This window comes from Mastigoproctus giganteus, chromosome 1, assembly GCF_048544385.1.
Source record: "Mastigoproctus giganteus isolate SK-2022 chromosome 1, ASM4854438v1, whole genome shotgun sequence".
Classification (NCBI taxonomy): Eukaryota; Metazoa; Arthropoda; class Arachnida; order Uropygi; family Thelyphonidae; genus Mastigoproctus; species Mastigoproctus giganteus.
The window spans coordinates 21,366,322-21,380,041 of NC_143575.1; the positions used below are offsets into that span (position 1 = coordinate 21,366,322).

The following is a 13,720-nucleotide window of genomic DNA, read 5'->3' on the forward strand; positions in this document are numbered from 1 at the left end:
TAAGTAGGCACTTCTGTAGTAGTTACTTTAGCTTCATTTCTGCATTAGAGGTTCGACAGTAATGTGTTTACATTTGTTACAGGTGAAAAAATGGTTGGACGAACGGTCCATTACAACTCTTAGCTGGCCAGGAAACAGCTCGGACCTGAATCCTATAAAGAACCATTGGCATTGTGTGGAATCTGCAGTTGCCAGAAAGAAACCAAAGACCCTTTGTGAACTTCATAATTTGTGTTTGGAACCACGAACTATCAGTTGATAATCTTCAGAAATTGATCTTGTCAATGCTTCGACAGTGTGCTTCTGTCATCAGGGCCAGAGGCGGTTCAACTAAATATTAGTTTGCACCTGATGAACTTTTCATTTTGTTTTCCATTTAAAAACTGAATGGATACGATAAACTGAAGAAAATTGACGGTTTCTGATAACATTTCAGCCGAAACTGTTGTATAAAGGTTGCAAATGCTCATTTTGGAATATTTTGAGAGCACCTGTCAAATATTACTTAGCTTTGCCTTAACAATTAATAAATATCTTTCGTTTATATTTTTTTTTTAAGTGATGCACTTTATTTGAACACCAGTGTATATACATACACTGTATCAAAAGTCCATACTGATGGGGAGATTGAAGATGCATGTTTTTATTTATTTTATTTATTTATTTTATTTATATTTATTTAAATATAAATAAATGCATGTTTTTATTCATTTTTATTTTATTTTATTTTTTATTTTTTTTGTTCCAGATAATAAAGTTATTTATGATTGCTTGTCTATTGTTGCAGACAATGAGTTTCTCAATTAATATTGGTGACCTTATACATTAAGAGTAAATGAAGATGGCTGTCCTCCATATAACTAGCAATGTGTATGTGTATTCATGCACATGCACGAGAGACATGTTAAGAATTTCATGATTGGGTATGCATTGAACAGTGTTAAGCACTCTTCTTTGAAGATAATGAACATCAATACCTGCTTAACAATGTTACAGAATCAGAACCATGTTCAGATGATATGTTACTTCATTTAAGATAAAAAAATTGTTTTCTTTTAATGGGCTACCAATCCATTTTTCAAGAGTAGCACCTGCTTGTTTGAAGAGTGTCCCCAACAAGTAAACAGGATGCTGTGTTTTTACTGAATGGCCTGCTCAAAATTCTTATTTAGATTCCCTGCCTCCTTCATTGAGAACAATTAAATTATGCTATTTAAAAATCTAGGTCATTTAGCATTGGATCGATGATTCCAATGATCCTCCAATCCCAAATGTTTTTGTTGGTTTTTAGGCGCATCAGCAAGTTAGGCTATATTGCACCATTTTGTATTATGTCTCTACATGTGTGCATGTATGTGTTCAGAGGCTGAAAAAATTAGAATTCACAGGGAAATTCATCCACTCCTCCACCCCTAAGATTGATTAACTACAGTCCTGACTGAAGAGTCTTTGAGAAATTTGTTCAGTCTATGACAGGACATGAACCCAGATCTCTCTCTAAATGAGTGACAAGTGGCAAAAACCATTATAAGATCATGGAGGACCAATCATCATGTGCAAATTTTTTGCAAACAATTTGAATATTTGATAATATAATACAAGTACAGTTTTCTCTACAAGTAAAAAAATAAAAAAAAAAAAAAGTGCAGCCATTATCAACCCACTGCAGGATGGAAGCATCCTCAACAATTCATGCTGAGGGAAATGGACCATAATCTGCCACGCTGGTCCAGTGCGGGTTGGCAGATCGACCGTATTCAGCAGTCAGGGGCTTGAACCCCGGTCTACTCAAGGAGCGTGTGCTACTGCACTCCCGCTCCTGACCACTCGGCTACGGAGTAAGGACTTCTCAAACACCTGTGCATGCATACACATATACGTACACTAAAACATTTTCTGCAAGAACAGTCAGTCTTCTCACTATAGCTTAACTGTCACCTGAGATTCTTAAAAAATAAAAAATAATAATAAAAAACTTAATAAAGGATTAACAGACAAAAATCATTAATATAAAACATCAATGCTTTTCATCATTAGCAGATATGTTTACCAACTATAAAACAGAAATTTGTACTTCAAAGTAATATCACTTATTTTACTTATAAAAGTAACAAGGAGCATATCCTAATGTTAGAAATTATATCAAAAGAAAAAAGTTTGTTAATCAGATCACAATATTATTGCTCAAAAACAGAATGAAAGTGAAACAGGATTTACACTAAAATAATACTTTTCTATTTACAAAATACACAACTGGATCAAGCTATCTAAGAGTGAAGCATGTATGTGCACAAGCTCATTTCATTTCATTACCATAAATTTTCTTATCCCATCCCCCCAAAAATATATACATAAATACTCTACACAAAAGGAACTTTGCAATACAAGTTTCAAGTGTCATCCAGTGTACTTTTAGTTTTAGCCCTATTCCAATGATGAAAGCAAAACCAATTCCCCATTAATAATAAGTTAATATCTAATAAAAATACATACCCTATAAATAATTTCATAAAATATTCTAGCTCTTAAAATCAAGAATAATCAACAGTAAAAGCAATAATTAAAATAAAATGCTGAATTTTGTTTCATTATGTATAAATATCACAAAATTATACAAAAAACCTTTCAAAAACATAATTTCATAGCAATTATCCAATAAAAATAATACAAGTACTTTATATATTACACACTAGTAAAATAAAACCATAATTCCAAAACCAAGTGCTTATTTTTCAGAAAAACCATATATAAATACATAAGTAGGATACAAGTGATACTGATCATGGCACAATAACAGCATATACTACTACATAAAAATTTATTTTAACATAAGCTGGCACAATTTAAAAATCATATTTTTAAAATTCCCATTCTTTTAAGCAAAATAATATCTACAAAGATAAATATGTCCATATCTTTCTGTACACAAAAGAGACAATACCTAATTTACTAAATATATTTTTCTAAGACTTTAAATGCTACTGTAAAAGTTCTCTAAATATAAACCTAAGTTGGATTTAATAATGAGAAGCTACATATAGCTTTCAGAAAAAGAGCATGGTTTCAAAATAAATTAAACAATCAAAATATTTAGTCTCTAAGAGATTTTCTATGCACAACTTATTTAAGTTGATCCTAAACAAACAATTGTATCCTCTCTTCCATTTTATCATACATACTTAATTAAAATCAGTTTTCAACAGATCTTCAACTAAACAGAAGTTGTCAAGTTCCACAGTAACTTATCTTCAAACAGTAGTATATTTCTATGCTCAAGAACAGGCACTGTACTTGGAAAATGTGACTATAAAAGACATTTATTCAGATTTCCGATATCACGTACTTCAGGAAAACTTGCAGCATGTGTGCTCTGTACTTTCTTTAGAGTCCTTCCCACCAGATAATTCACCTACTGGCTTGCCATTATACCGAGAATTTCTAGCCTCACGAGTCAGTTTATTGGCAATTTCAACAAATAGTTTTTCAACATTTTCAGCCTCTTTAGCTGATGTCTCAATAAAATACATATCATGATTTCTGGCAAATTCCTCACCAATATGATAAGGAATTTCACGATCTTCTCTGTCAATCTTATTTCCTGAACAAAAAGTAAATAATCAATTATAGTTAGCTGAGGATTAATATTGTGTTGCTATAACAAATGAAGAGAGCATGATAAACTGTCATTTTCCTCTTTCAATAAAATACATCCAAGAAACTATCTGGACATAGGAAAACAAAAATAACTAATAATCCTGAGATAATGAATAAAGCTTAGACATATAAAATATGTCTAAGCTTTAAATATGAAAAACTGAATTAACAGTATTACTTATTATACTGTTGATTATATAGTAGAATTGATATTACTATATTAACTCATTTAAACAATAATACTATGTATATAAAGTGCTTAGCATCATAATACACAGCCATTTCTGAATAAACAGAAAATTTTTAAGGTGTCATCGTTTTAGGTTATATCTCATATTGTGAATACCTTCACAACGAGTTGCCATGATATTGCACTACTTCGAATAAGTAATGCTTCACCTAAGGAGAAGACTAATGTTACTTATTCTCAGATAGGTACCACCACCCAGACAGCACCGTTTCAGGGCTATTTGGCCCTTCTTCAGTGAGTGGGTAGGTACCCAAGTGATGCAATGATGGCAAAAACAGTTATGAAGTATAACTCCACAATATGAGAGATGCCTGATGGTGTATGATGGCTGTGTATTATGATGCTAAACACTTTATATACATAGTCTAAATTTGTTCGCAGCTTGAGGCTCTAGCCCTAAATGCGCCTTAGTCTAAATACATCATACACCATCAGGCATCTCTCATATTGTGGAGTTATACTTCATAACTGTTTTTGCCATCATTGCATCACTTGGGTACCTACCCACTCACTGAAGAAGGGCCAAATAGCCCTGAAACGGTGCTGTCTGGGTGGTGGTACCTATCTGAGAATAAGTAACATTAGTCTTCTCCTTAGGGGAAGCGTTACTTATTCGAAGTAGTGCAATATCATGGCAACTCGTTGTGAAGGTATTCACAATATGAGATATAACCTAAAACGATGCCACCTTAAAAATTTTCTGTTTATTCAGAAATGGCTGTGTATTATGATGCTAAGCACTTTATATACATAGTCTAAATTTGTTCGCAGCTTGAGGCTCTAGCCCTAAATGCGCCTTAGCTTAAACAATAATATTATTCAGGTAAATTAATCTGAAGGGCTGATCCAAATAATTTTACTGGGCTTCATTCAAAGCATTTGAAGCCAGTGAAACTAAAGATGGTAAAATATCTAAACATAGAAAAACTGTCCAAAATATCTCCACTTATCTGCTTTCAGGCTTTGCATGAAAGATGCTTAGATGCACTATATACTTTTCTTAATAATTAACTAATGCAATAACTAACTATTACCCAAGTTGTATGTAATACATGTAAAAGGTAGGCATTATAAATAATTAAAGAGGAAAATATTAAAATTAAGTGTTGAAAATTATGTGCACAGAGCTATATGAGGAACAATCAAAAAAGTTGACTATTTAGTTATTCAACCAATTTAAAACTTAACTTCAATCATATCTACTTGCAGTTTCCAAGGTCAGCAATTTAGAGAACCCAACTCTTTCTTTCTTTGAGTAGCCTTTTATGCCCCCTAACTAATCTTGTTGCTCTTCTCTACATCTATCCTACAATCATCCATCCTTAATTTGAATTTATTTATGCTTGTGTAGTCTATTCAAGAGGGAGAATGCCATCAGAATTGAGCCTACTCAATCCAAAGCCTTAAACATCTCAATCACATCTCCTTGTAGGTGCCTAGTCTCCAGATGATACAATCTGCAGAACTGAAGCTTTTCTTGGTAAGAGCACCATTTTGTTCCACTCACCAATCTTGCTGCTCTTCTCTGCATCCATTTCAATAGATCCCCTAAAATGAGGCTTTCAGACCTGTATGCAGTACCTGAGATGTGGCCTAACTATTACCTTATACAACAGGATGATTACCACCTTATTCTTGCTGGCAAAATTCCTGTATATATACAGGAATTTTGATACCAAATTTATTTTTTGCATCCAGTTCCTTTGTTACTGCATCAGAATATCCAATCAAATTGGTCAGACAAGATTGCCCCTTAAAAAATCCATGCTTTGACTGAAATATAGCCACTCCTATCTAGATGGTCCTACATTACTTCTTTAACCAGTGACTCCATTATTTTCTCTGGAACGGAAGTCGAGCTTAAAGGTGTGTAAAGCTTGACTTCTGTTGCTGCATCTCTTAATGTAATTGTATAGAACCCATCTGCCCCAAGGGCCTTATTCACTTTTCTCTCAGTTAACCAAACGTCATTTAGCTGCCTGTAATTTGATATACTTACAGCTTCCCATTGACTAAAACGTTTGTTATGTATAAATACAGATATAAAATATCTATTCAGTATGGCAGCAACCTGAGCAGGATCATCAATAGTTATAACAATATCTAAGAGACAACTACAGTAAAAGTAATAGACATTACTTTCCTTGTAGTTTTAACATAAGAAAAGAATTCTTCCTAGTTTCTTTGTACTTTTCTTAGCCCATGGATTTTCACACTATGCCTTAGCCTGCCTAAACCTCTTGCAGACTAGTTTGCACACCTCCAACTTTAATTTGTAATCCTCCCACACATTTTTCTTCTCTGCTACTAGTCTCAACAGTTCATCTGACCTGTCCATTTAGAATTTGTTGTTGGTTATCATCGTCACTTGGTTCCACTGAAAGGAATTTAAAAAGTGTCTAAGATCACTGTAGTCACCTTTATGAAAGCAAATTCCCTTCTCCCCTTATCCTAGAGAGTAGTTATTTATGTATATTCCACATCAGTATATTACAAACACTGCCACCTGGTGATTTCTCTATCTGGAGATTCTTAATACATGAAGAGCACTGCTGACAATGAAATCAAGGATATTGCATTCTCTCACTGCCTCTCTAACATGCTGCTGTAGAAAACAGTCATCCAATAACTCCATAAAAGCTTTGCTACTGTATGAGTGAACAATCCACAAGTTCCAGTCAATATCTGGAAAGTTAAAATCTCCCATTATAAGACAATCTGATTTACTGGCTCACTCTATTTGTTTGTACAGTTGGTCATTATACTCACTACAGTTATTAGGCCTATAACACACTCCTCTCATTTTTGTTTTCCCACTGCTTATGTTAAAAAAAAAAACCTGAATCAACAATACAATGCCTACCTCCATTTCCTGAATGCACTATTTTTGATTCTATGTGCTTCTTAACTAAGCACATAACTCCTCCCCATTCTGTTTTGTCTATCTATGTGATAATTCTACTAATCATATTTGAACTCATTCCTCTACAAATAACTGACATATGGTGAATCCACCATACTGTCATGGTGAACTCATTAGCAGGAATTGTGCAATTATCTGTTAAGTTGAGAAGGTCAATGCTAAGTAGGAAACACAAAAGTCTGAATATCCACGAATAAAACAGCAATTGCAAAAAAACATTTTTTTGTGAAATTTTGCAAGATGTAAAAATTGCTAAGATGCTTCAGATGACTGTTAAACAAGACAAATCAAGAGATTAATCTTAAATCAGGCTTTGGATTAACAGAATAACAATACTCCTCAGTAGGATTAACAGAACACCTATCATTAGCCAAAAAAAAAAAAAATTGGTTAAGCATATACTTTTACCATAACCACCTTGAGTCAGATTTTAATCTAAATAAGAATTTTGGCATGAATTAGCATTAGCATTAGTAGAGCCACATGATGCAAGAAAGCAAATATATGCAGCATCAACCAAAAAAAAAAAAAAAATCTCCCATTTCACCCCTCCGTTCGTTCCAAATTCCTGTCCAGCAGTGCCTTAAATTTATTTAGGCTATCAACTTCCACAACAAAGGATGGAAGTCTGTTCCACCAACCAACTACCCGCAGGCTAAAGGCAAACTTCCACACATCTATCCTAAGTCTATCTTTCCTCAATTTGAAATTATGCCCTCTCAGGTGATTATTCTGAGCAAGAGGAAGGGCGCCTCCGTAGCCAGGTGGGTAGGAGCAGCAGTGCGTAGCACACAGTTCTTGATTAGACCGGGGTTCGAGCCCATGACCACCATATACGGATGATGCGGAAAGGTCAGGGAATAACCACCGTATATCCCCGGAGCAATGTGGCCTTAGTTGCTAATGCTCCTAAACACCAAATAACAAACTACAACAAGCAAGAGAAAGAATCCCATCAGCATTGAGCATGCTCAAACCATTCAAGGCTTTATACACCTCAATCAGATCACCTTGCAGGTGCCTAGTTTCCAGACACTGTAATTTGCAAAACTTGAGCTTTTCTTCGTAACAGCAACCCTTTGTTCCATTCACTAATCTTGTTGCCCTTCTCTATATTCGTTCCAACAGCTCTACATCCTTCTTAAAATGAGACCTCCAGACCTGTATACAGTACTCAAGGAGTGGCCTGACCATTGCCTTATACAAGGGGATAATCACCTCCTTATCCCTGATAGAAAAATTCCTGTATATAATTGACAAGACACAATGAACTACTCTTGCAAACCATCTGCACTGCTCAGAAAACTTCATATCTGCCTGCACAATTACCCCCAAGTCCTTTTCGTTCTCTACTACTGTCAGTGTAGTACCAAAAGAGTTGATACGTTACTCTGGGGTTACTGCTTCCCATATGTAGTACTTTACATTTGTCACCTCTCAGCTCATCTGCTCATCTTTTTAAGATCCTGTTGTAGCAGCAGCATACTATCATTAGTGTCCTTAACAACCCTGCCAAACTTTGTAATGTCTGCAAACTTGGACATTAAGCTTGATATACCATCATCAATATCATTTATAAATACAGAAAAAAACAATGGATTCAACACTGAACCCTGAGGGACTCCACTAATAACATTAGTCCATGATGAGCAGTGTCCATTGATTACCACTCTCTGTCTCCCTTCTCTCTCTGTCATCACCCTTTATCCATAGCAGCAATTTGCCTCCAATGCCCACTCCTCCAATTTGTTCAGCAGTCTTCCATGTGCAACAATATCAAAAGCCTTTCTCAGATCCAAATATATGATATCAAAGTTATTCCCTGCATCCAGTTCCTTTATGACCACATCACAGTATCCAATCAAATTGGTCAGGCAAGACTTTCCCTTAACAAAACCATGCCGTGTCGAAGCTATAACTGAAGTCTTGTCTAGATGATCATGCAGTGCTTCTTTTACCAGTGCCTCCATTAATTTTCCTGGAACAGAAGTTAAACTAACAGGTCTATAATTACTTGTGTCGCCCTTTGATCCTCCTTTGTGAATTGGGGTCACATTTGCACATCTCCAGTCCATGGGTACCTCCTCTGAGTCCAAAGAAGCTCTCATAATTATGGCTAAGGGTTTGCTTACATCCTTTGCAAACTCCTTTAATATAACTGGATAGATCCCATCCATCCCAGGTGCCTTTTTTATGTTTATCTTCAACAATTTCTTCTCCACTTTCCTCTCTGTTATTACAAATCAACTAGCTCACTGCCAGAGTTCAATTCACCTCTGGCATTTCCCTCCCTAAATAACTCCTCATGTGTGAATGTAGATGCAAAATACTCATTTAGTTTGTTAGCCACCTGAGCAGGATCATCAACAGTTGAACCAATCTGATTCATCCCTTTCCTTCTAGAGTTTACATAGGTAAAGAATTCCTTTCTGTTTTTCTTTGCATTCTTTGCCAAATATTTCTCATAATCTGCCTTTGCTTGCCCAGTCTCCTTTGTGACTTGGTTACAGACCAGCTTATATCTACCATAAGCTTCCATGTCACCCATTCATTTATATGTATCCCATGCATTTTTCTTCTGTGCCATATGTCTCATTAGTTCATCTGACATCCATTTAGGCCTAAATCTTGAACAATATTTCTTAATTGGTATGTAAAGCCTAGTAGTTTCCAAGATTAATACTTTAAATGCTTCCCATTTTGAATTTGCTGTTGGTAACATCATGTTGTTGGTCCCACGGTAAAGGATTTAAATACTGTCTCAGACAACTGTAGTCGCCTTAAGAAAGCAAAAACCCTTCCCTTTACCCCTGATGGTAGTTACCTCTGAGTAAATCCCACTCAGCACACTGTGATCACTGCCACCTAGTGGTACCTTTATCTGCAGATTCTTAATGCATGAAGAATCACTATTGATAATCAGATCAAGAGTATTACTCCCTCTAATTGCCTCCCGAACATGCTGATGTAGAAAACAATCATCCAATAAATCCACAAAATCCTTGCTAGTGTGTGAGTGACCAACCCAAAAATTCAAGTCACTATCTGGGAAATTAAAATCCCCCATTATAAGACTCTCTGATTTACTGGCCTACTCTATTTCCCTGTACAGTTCCTTATTATACTCAGAGTCAATAGGTTTATAACACACTCCTACTCTCAATTTCGATCTCCCAATGCTTATGTCACACCAAACTGACTCGACACTGCACTGTCCAACGATGTCGACTGGCTTCACTTCCTTGGACTTTATGTGTTTCTTAACTAATAGTATAACCCCCTCCTCCCTTCCTATCTTGTCTATCCTTCCTGTACACGTTGTACTTACCAAATTCCAGTACTGCATTCCTTATATCTGTGTGACACCACGTCTCTGATATCCCAACAACTCTAATTTTCTGGAAATACGTACGAAGGAAGGTTGTTCCAGAAAACGGCAGTTGAATGAATAAACGAGAAAGATGAAAAGTTGGTTCTGTGAGTTTGAAGTTGGAGAGTAAATAGATGTTGGCTGGTGACCGCACATGTTCGGACTGTTTTGAAAGAGAGAGAGAGAGAGGGAATTATAGAAGCTAATTCAGAAGAACAGTGCCCATGGAAATATTTGTAGAAGAGGCAGGCAAGCTGAAACAAGCTGACACAGTGCATCTATGAGACAGCGAGTGGAGAGACTGTTAGACATGAATCGTTAATTAACCTAACTGCCCTCTTCTGAACGGAATCAAGAAGCCTGAGAAAGGTTTTAGGGGCACCGCCTCAGATGTGGGAACAATATTCCATGGTAGGGTCGATCTGCAATTTCTACGGAGTGACCAGCACAGCCGTTTGGAAGAAAAGTAACGCCGAGAGCAAAAGAGAAAACCAAGTTTTTTAGATGCAGAGGAAGCGATATTTGTAATGTGCTTGTGCCATGAGAGAGATTAGAAGTCAGGGTAATCCCCTAAACAGATATATCATTTTGCCTAGAAATTGGAGTGTCACCAAAGATAAGCATAGGAACAGAAGAATCCTTTTTGCGAGATATAAAACAAGACTGAGTTTTAGAAGGATTGAAATAGACTAAGTTGTCTTTCTCCCACTGGAGACAGGCATTTAAGGAATTTGTAGCAGATTTTTGAGAAGTTGAAGCTGATTAAGCAGGACAAGGTTTCTCAAAATGGAAAATAGAATGCAATGTGCTATCATCAGCCAAACTATGGATAGGATTTCCAGTCAATGGAAGAAGATCATTAATATACAAGAGGAAAAGGGTGGGGAAAGAACTGAACCTTGGGGGACACCAGCATTAGTGGAGAAGTTAGAAGACAGAGAGCCATCTACCATCACCCTCAGTGAGCCATCAGAGAGAAAACTGGATAACCAATTACAAAAAACAGTTGCCAAACCATAAGATGGAAGCTTGTTTAGAAGACATTTATGCCAAACACAATTGAAATCCTTTGAGATGTCAAGAGCAACTGCTTGTATTTCACCAAACCTTTCCATTGAATTAGTCCATAAATGGGTAACACATAATCCAGAATATCACCAGTGGATCAACACTGATAGAATTCATACTGGCGATCGTTGATCAGACGGAAGGTTTCTAGATAGTTTTATAGTTGGCGGATAATTGATTTCTCCATTACTTTAGAAAGAGTAGAAGTAATTGCAATGGGACAATAATTGGATGGGACGGATTTGTCACCCTTTTTAGGAACTGGCTGGATATGAGCAAACTTCCAAGCAGAAGGAAAAACACCTTTGGAATAAGAAAATGAAAAAAAGGCAGCAAAGAACAGGAGTAAGTTCAGGAGCACAGATTTTGAGAACAATGGAGAAATACCATCTGGACCTGGAGCTTTCTTAGCATCAAGATTCGTCGAAATCCTTCTGCCATCCTTTTGATGGAAGACCACAGGAGGCATTGAATGGAGCGTGTTGGGAATGGTGGGAGGTGTTTTACCAAGATCATTAATACATGAGTTGGAAGAAAAATGGGATGCTAGCAGGTCATCTTTATCCTTGGCTGAAGTGACAACAGAACCATCTGGTTTGGTCAGAGGTGGGAGCAGAGATGGACAAGAGTTGCAGCCAATAGCTTTGGCAACAGACCAGAATGCTCAGCTACCATTAGGGCAAGATGCAAGTTTTCTACTCTTAGCCTGTTCAAACTCTAGTTTGGACTGATTAATAACTGCTTTACAATTGTTGCGAGCTTTGGTGTAGGCAGAAAATGACACTGAAGAATTAGAAACAAGCCAATTACGATATGCAAAGTTCTTCTCTTGAAGAGCCTTAGAACATTTATTGGGAAACCAAGGTTTAGATAAAGGACGAGTTTTTAAAGTTGAGTGTGGGATAAAGGATTCCATTCCTGCAAGAATAATTTCACTGACACGATCTCAGCAAACAATGACATCAGAACTTTTGAAACAGTAATCCGACCAAGGAAAAGAAGAAAATAAATCTCTCAGATCATCCCATTTTGCATTCTTGTAGTGCCAAACAATATGAGGTTGGGAATAGCCATGAGATAAAGGCTCCATTGGAGAAGAGACAATCATCAAGTTGTGATCTGTGGTGCCTAAAGGACCACTCACTTTGTCCGTGTACTTAGAAGGGTTGTTTGTGAGAAAAAGACCAAGCGTGTTGGCTGTATGGTTAGGAATGTCTGGTATTCTTGTAGGTAAATGAGCAATCTGTGCAAGGTAATTAGTAATTGCAAAAGCCTCAGCATCTTGACCAGCTGAGTCTGTGTGACTGGAAAACGGAAGCCAGTTAGAGTTGTGAACATTAAAATCACCAAGGAAAATTACCTCACTGTTAGGAAGGTTGGACTGGAAGAGGAAGTCAAAGAGCTCCAGGTGACTAATGGAGTTGGGAGAACGGTAGAGACAACAGATGAATTTAACACAATAAGGTTTGGGTTTGGTTTGGATTTTATTGCCGCATTAGCAACTAAGGCTATAATGCGCCAAGACCAGGTAATATCTAAAAATTTAACATCTCAGTGACCTAACTAATTAGGCCACCATATCCAGATCTAAAAACATAAATAAATAACAATAACATATAAATTTAAATACGATTAAAAACCTTTATTGCTTTCAAAAAGCTAAAAATAGCAGACACGTTGGCACAATGAGGTAGAGAGATTTTAAGCCAGAGAGGATCGAAAAGAGGAGATTCCAAATTACCATGTCTCTGACAGGGAATATCGGAACAGACATATGCACAGGTATCGCCTTTGAGGCGAAAGGACTCATACAGCAAATAATTTGGGCAACTGAGATGAGCAGTAGTTGAATCAACCGATAACTAAGATTCTGTCAGAAAAAGTACATGGGGTTTGGCAGACTGCAAATGGAAATGGACATCGTTGAGATTAGAATTGAGACCATGTATATTTGTGAAATGAATTAGGAAGTGTTTTTGGTAGGTTTAGATCTTTTTGCAGATAAGCTTACTCTATTGGTTTGACAATTCATGGTGTATTCAATAGTAAGAAAGTGGGTGGGACATGCTGTATGATGTAATGAAATTTTTTGGATATGGAGTACACATGGTAAGAATATATCCAGATCTTTGATATAACGTGGCCTCGACAATGCCCCCCCCCCCCGCATACTCACTACTCGGACTCCCTCCAGGCACTATCTGGCAGAGTAGAGGTAGCAAGATTATACACTAGCTGATCTGGAAGCCTCCCCTCCCAGAGAGTTACCAATAGGTTCGGTCCAGTGTACTAACTAGTGGCCGACCTGCAAACACCGTTTCAGAGCTGTACCCTCAAAATGTAAGGAAGATTGGATCTTGCCACGATGTTCATCATAACCTCAAAAGTCATCAATCATACTGCATGATGGAAGAGATGGGGAAGGGTTGACCAGAACTTAGCTCTGGAGACTAAA

General features: G+C 36.7%; 1 protein-coding gene across 1 annotated transcript in view; it reads right to left on the reverse strand.

Moving 5' to 3' along the window:
- Positions 1 to 3,344: 3,344 nt before the first annotated feature.
- Positions 3,345 to 13,720, reverse strand: part of LOC150090621 (ras-related protein Rab-30-like) — a 33,072-nt gene continuing 22,696 nt past the window's right edge. The window contains exon 4 of the mRNA XM_090386828.1: positions 3,345 to 3,598. Within this exon, the coding sequence (XP_090242954.1) occupies positions 3,345 to 3,598 (254 nt within the window). The remainder of the gene's footprint in view (positions 3,599 to 13,720) is intronic.